General features: G+C 43.4%; 1 protein-coding gene across 6 annotated transcripts in view; it reads left to right on the top strand.

Annotated features, from left to right (window-relative positions):
- Positions 1-301: 301 nt before the first annotated feature.
- The window catches only part of LOC121936758 (TAR DNA binding protein), a 23,000-nt gene continuing 16,964 nt past the window's right edge, over positions 302-6,337 (top strand). For all 6 annotated transcript variants that reach the window (XR_006105028.1, XR_006105029.1, XR_006105027.1 and 3 more), the window contains exons 1-3: positions 302-461; positions 4,825-5,078; positions 5,834-5,997. Coding sequence is in view for 3 of the 6 variants with exons in the window: in XM_042479304.1 (XP_042335238.1) it covers positions 4,841-5,078; positions 5,834-5,997 (402 nt within the window). In the remaining 3 variants the exon portion in view is untranslated. The remainder of the gene's footprint in view (positions 462-4,824; positions 5,079-5,833; positions 5,998-6,337) is intronic.

Genomic DNA, 6,337 nt, shown 5'->3' with positions numbered 1-6,337 from the left:
ATTTCGGGGCCCTCGGGGGACTCCGCCTTATTCCTTAGCTCACCCTCCTTCCCGCGCATGCGCACTGCGGCGCCCAGCGGACCATACCATTTTGGAACAAGGGACGGTAGGCTTACACACATAGAGCGCTTTGTAGACAAAAAAACCCCAAAAAAACCCGCGAATAAAAAACGCAGATGAGTTTAAAAACACGTCTTTATTACAACTCTGTCCTTACATTGTGTTGTTCCTAATTAATTTAAAATAATTGGTCGCTTAGCCTGAGGAAAACCCCCCTAAATAGAGTCCTAGGTGGTTCGCTCCACGAGCGCGTCTTCATCCCGACGCTTCGAGAGGAAGGAGGGCGCCGCCATTTTGTCGGCAGGAGAAGGAAGCAGCGCCCGCGGTTTCTTCCCGCATTTCGCTTTTCCCGGGAGACTGTCGCCGGTTCTTGAGCCTCCTTTGCTGGCCTCGCGCCACCGGTGAGCCGGGAATCCGGGCCGGAACGAGGGGCCGGAGCCGTTGGAAGCCGAGGAGGGCGAGTAGGCCTCGGGAGGGGATTGAGGCCTAGCCTTAGCGCCGAAGGAAGGCCATGGGATCCGCCGCGGGGAGGAGGGCTGGGAAGGAGACAGGCCCCGGAAGGGAAGAACACCCAGAGCCCGCCGGAGAAGGGCTCAAAAGGGCAGCCTTGGTTTTGCGAAGGCTGGATGTTACTGCGCCATAATAATAATAGTAATAGTAGCAATAAATGATAGCAATAATAAAAAAGATTGTATGTAAGTTTACAGCGCTTCATAAATAAAGGTTAATAATAACAATAATAGTAATGATAATAATAATAATAATAATAATGTATTTACATCCCGCCTTTCTCCGAGGCGCAATCGAGGCGGCTCACAAAGCCTCAAAAAGCACGTGTTCCAAAACCCTCAGTTCTTCCTCCTCTTAAAATACAGTGAAACGACGAAAGAGTTAAAAGGAAGCAAGCAATAAAACAAAGTAGAGACTCAACTATTCAGGGCTTGAAAATACTCTTTAAAGAGAAAGGTATACATTCCTTTAATAATAATAATAATAATCATGATATAAATCCCAAATTGTGAGCTTTGATATTGACATTTTAGACGAGAGCCACCGTTTCCATGATTATTATTATTATTAATCTTTATACAGATCAAAAAGCTTAAACTTAATGTAAAACATAATAATAATAATAATAATAATAAAATAGTTTATTTATATCCCGCTTTTCCAATTTTTGGCCAAAGTGGCAAACAAGTTTAAGTGAAAAATACATCAAGAGAAAAGCAATTAAAACAGTATCTAAAAACAATCGCAATAACAATTGTGATGATGATGATGATGATGATTTATTAATATTTATTATTATTATTATGATAAATATTATTTATACACCGCCTTTCCAAGAAGATCAAAGTGCTTCGCAAAATTAACGATTGCACAAACATCGCATTCTGTTTGTCGTATTGTATAACCTAAAATCCAACGCGACGCAATGCATCCTGGCTGCGTTTCGTAAAACGCAAGCGATTCTTCCGTGTTTGTTTGCTTGTTTGTTTGTTTAAATGCAGTTGAACTAAAGGGGGAAGTGTCTTCTATCCAAACCTTGCTTCGTATTACATGCAGATTCTTCCAAGAGAGGCACCATTTCAATCTGCCATTAAAAGAAAAGGGATCAAAGGGATGTGTTTTCTTCTTCTGTTTTACTGTATGGATTCTGCTGGAGAGACGGGATAGAAGTAAAACCTTATTTATGATGATGATGATGATGATGATTCTCTTCTATGCCAGACACAGATGCTGGCGAAACGTCAGGAACAAACTCTTCTAGAACGCGTCCGCAGAGCCTGAAAAGCCCACAAAAAGCTATTATTATTACTATTATTATGACTGGGTCTTGAGCAAATCTTCTGTATGTGTGTGTTTGTATGGAACAAAACCACTTGTTGTACTTGTTTGTAGCGCAATTCATTTGTAGGCCCTCCATCCAGCTTGGTTCTGCTACCAACCTCTGGCAGATGTTGGCCATAGAGTTGCGCTGGAGGACCTAGGGATGCCTAGAGAGGTGTTCCCAAAGGTAAAAGGAATAGTGTTTTTTGGCCTGTGACAGACTGCCAAAATAAAGCTGCTTTGGATCTCTTTGGAGGTATGCTGTTTAAATGATGCATGGGTCCTAAGAATCCAGAAGCTGCACCAAAAGCTGTACTCGGGTGCTTAGGAATGGCATGTGGCTTTGGCGCAACCTCCAGACTCTTAGGAGCCATGTGTCATTTAAATAGCATACCTCCAAAGAGACCCCAAGCAGCTTTGTTTTGGCAGTTTGTAACAGGCCTTTATTATTATTAGCAGTACTTCCACATTCATAGAATCATAGAGTTGGAAGAGGCCACAAGGGCCCTGATCCAGTCCAACCCCCTTCTTCTGCCATGCAGGAACTCCCAGTCAAAGCATCCCCATTGACAGATGGCCATCCAGCCTCTGCTTAAAGACCTCCAAGGAAGGAGACTCCACTACACTCCATTGAGGGAGTGTCTTCCACTGTCGTAGGGGTCCTTCACCCCTAACTCCATCAAAAGTGGACCACTACATAGTAATCAACATCACAGTGTATTTCGTCACGGGGAGAGTTGGTTGTCTGTCTCTGTGTTAGTCTACTACAGCAGACACCTTGTTGAGCACAGACTTTGATGAACTGGGTTTGTATCCATGACTGTTTCCATCAACGGCCGTTGTGACAGTGCCATTTATGGGTAGCACCATCACTATATATATATAGTCCTTTAGGAAGAGAAAGAGTCAGTTTTTGTGCTTTTCCAAGTGGGTGCAGACATGATGGAGAGTTAAGCTCCAAAGACTAGGACCAACAGATTCAAACTGCAGGTAAAGAGATTCCAACTTAGGAGCAACTTCCTGACTAAGATGCTCCGTCGGAGGGTGATGGAGTCTCTTTCTTTGGAGGCCTTTAAACAGAGGCTGGATGGCCATCTGTCAGGGGCACTTTGACTGTGAGTTCCTGCATGGCAGAAGGGGGTTGGCCTAGATGGCTCTTAGTACTCTCTGCTTCTGTGACTAGGACTCAGCCTTGGAAACCCATTGGGTTACTCTGTGCAAAGCGTCCTCATAGCCTGATAGGAAGCCAAGAGCACATCCTTTGAAGACATCTTGAGTTCCAGATCTTTGTTTAGTGCTTTGAATGTTGGACAGTTGCCCGGAGCAGCCAGTGAAGCTTTGTTGTCAGAGGAGTTGTGTACTCCCTGCAACCGGTCCCCATTTTAGTAATCTGCCTGAAGCTCTTTTCACTGGTTGAAGTTCCTGAGCACGGTTCAGAGGCAGACCCATGTGGAAGTGCATTTCAGGACTCAGCCAGGATGCAACCAAGGCGCATGTCACCGCACTGTCCCAAACCATGGATACTGTCACTACAATTCATAGAGATTCATTTAGACCGTTTCTTCCAGTGGATCCCACTGCAGGTCTGCCTGGATGGTATCTATCATTAGCATTGTGCCATTGGTCATGGAAGTCATCCCTTAATGTCTCCATCCTCTTGGATCTTTCTTTATTAAATTATCCATAAACAACATCTTGCTTTACTCTTTGTTTTGTGGCTTTTATGCTTATTTGTTCATTTCATAGCATGGTGGTGGTTGTTGTTGTTTGCCTTCAGGTTGTTTCTGACCTGTGGTACCCTCCCTCAGAGTGGTTTTCTGGGTCTGAATGGCTCATCCAAAGTAACCCAGTGAGTTTCCACAACCGAGTCAGGAATTGAACCTCAATTTCCAGAGTTAAAGTCTTAGGCTCAAACCTATGAACCACGCTGGCTCATAACATGTTTATATGGTCTTATTTAGTTAAAAGTATCTGCTGAGACAAGGGGAAGAAAGTTGGCAGTTGAACACTGCAATGAATGCTGGGTGCTATGGGCTGTATTTCAGAAGAAGGAACTAGCTAAGCTACCTCTCCAGAGTACCTTGCCTAAGAGAACACTATGAAATTGATGGGGTTGCCATACGTCAACAGGTGACTTGCCCATTCACAGTATATGTGGTTGTAGTTGTAGGGTAAGTTGTCCCTACTACCATTTTATGTTTTAACTTTGGCCCCATACAGACATGCCAAAATAAAGCTGCTTCGGGTCACTTGGAAGTACGCTGTATAAATGATGCATGAGTCCTAATAGTCTGAAAGCCGTGCCAGAGCCACGATCCAGTCCTAAAGACCAGAGCACAGCTTTGGTGTAGCTTCTGGACTCTTAGGGCGCATGCATCATTTAAACAGCATACCTCCAAAGTCATCCGAAGCAGCTTTATTTTAGCGTGAATGGAGAAATCTCATATGTCGAATTGCCAGTGCAGCTGCTGGCTTTCTAGCAAGTCCCTGAATATGCATATTTGGGTGCGTACACTGCAAAGGGTTTGTTTATATTTCCTACCATTGAGTGAATAGAAGCACCTTGTGATCTCTGCTGTTCAGCATAGAAAGAAAGGCTATTGGAAGGTATCTCACCCCCACAATAACATCGGTGAGTTAAGCTGGGCCCCAGCTATGAATCAGAAGAGAAGTCGTTTGGTTTTCTCCCTCCTTGGCAGAAACAGTCAGAATAAGGGTTGCCAGGTAGTTGGACCTCTGTAGACAAAGTATTTGTTCTCCCTCTGAGTTAGGATTCTTCCTTATCTGCTGCCTGGATGTGTCTATGTGCAGGATTAACATTCACTGGAGTATGCTGAGGATTCTTAAGATATACAGTAACTAGATAATATCACAATAAAAATCTGTCAGTGTGGTTTATAAGTTTGGCTCACATTCTCTCTTTCCATTCTTTAGCAACATCACGGCGGAGATGTCGGAGTACATCCGGGTTACTGAAGATGAGAATGAGGAACCGATTGAGATCCCGTCAGAAGATGATGGAACTGTGTTGCTCTCCACAGTGACTGCTCAGTTCCCAGGAGCATGTGGCCTGCGCTACAGAAACCCTGTGTCCCAATGTATGAGAGGCGTCCGATTAGTGGAAGGAATTCTTCACGCGCCAGATAATGGCTGGGGAAATCTAGTATATGTTGTTAATTATCCCAAAGGTGTGTTCTCAGGTCTTTTTCTTTCTTCAGTCTTCTTCCTGTTTCTTTTTAAATCATGGTTTCTTGATTGATGGGTGTATACATATATACTTGGAGAATTTTCCTTTTGCTTTGACAGGTAAGCACAAGGGAGAGGGGCAGAGGACCAGTTTTGGTTTTCCCAACCCCATATAGGCTGCACTTCCATTTTGCCAAATCCAGAGGTGATGTTCCAAGTGTTGAGGTTTCTGCAGTTTCCAGGAGAGAACAATTAGACCCCAAACTATATTTCCTAGAATTGATTTTCTAGACAAGAATTGCATTTTTTTAGCTTATTGAGAGTAGGATGTTGGTTCTGTGGAAGTCCTCCAAAACCATACGTTTCCCATCCCTGGCTGTGACCAGTGGTTTTAAGCCAATGGATGGATGGATGGATGGATATATATATAGTCCAAATGGTCTCCTAATAGACTATGTTGACATATTTGGGGTTGTTAACAGTAGGTAATATCACAGCATTTTTAATCCATACCAGCCTGCAGTCTTAAGTAGTTTCTCAGAAGCAAGTGCCTTGGATCACGGTGGGATGTATTTCTGGTCATGCTGTTAGGCTTCAGGCTTGTACACATTTAACTTTGGGTGAGTTCCACAGGGAACACAGAACTGGACTCTGCATAGCTTTGAGGTGTTCCTGTGCAATTGTCCATTCCAATGAATGGTGGTATTTGCCACATTTTTGTAAAGTACCGTCAGTGCTGATAGTTGCCTCTCTTTAGACAACAAGAGGAAAATGGATGAAACAGATGCCTCATCAGCTGTCAAAGTGAAACGAGCCGTGCAGAAAACCTCTGATCTGATAGTATTGGGTCTTCCATGGAAGACAACAGAACAAGATCTGAAGGAATATTTTAGCACATTTGGAGAGGTTCTCATGGTGCAGGTACCTGTCTTCCCTTTCTGTGTTTCTGGGTTACATTTATAATCTTACACACTGTGATCTTTCTTTAGTAACACTTTGAATTTATTCCTGGTCATCCAGTTGAAGCAGTGAAACAGGACTCTGTTTATCTGTCCTGTCCTACTCTTGTTTGCATTTAATTTGAAAGAAGGAATAATTGCCATTTAATGGGACTTAATTAGGCAGACATTACAAAGAAAATAGTGACAGAGGTTTAAAGCAGTCTTGCCGAGGAAGCCCTATGATAAGGTCACCATAAATTGGAGTTGACTTGAAGGCCCATAACAACAACAAGCTAAGCATTCTTGAGCATGTTTGGGGA

The sequence above is a fragment of the Sceloporus undulatus genome, chromosome 7, assembly GCF_019175285.1.
Source record: "Sceloporus undulatus isolate JIND9_A2432 ecotype Alabama chromosome 7, SceUnd_v1.1, whole genome shotgun sequence".
In the NCBI taxonomy this organism is placed as follows: domain Eukaryota; kingdom Metazoa; phylum Chordata; class Lepidosauria; order Squamata; family Phrynosomatidae; genus Sceloporus; species Sceloporus undulatus.
This window is presented reverse-complemented; position numbering and strand designations above follow the sequence as displayed.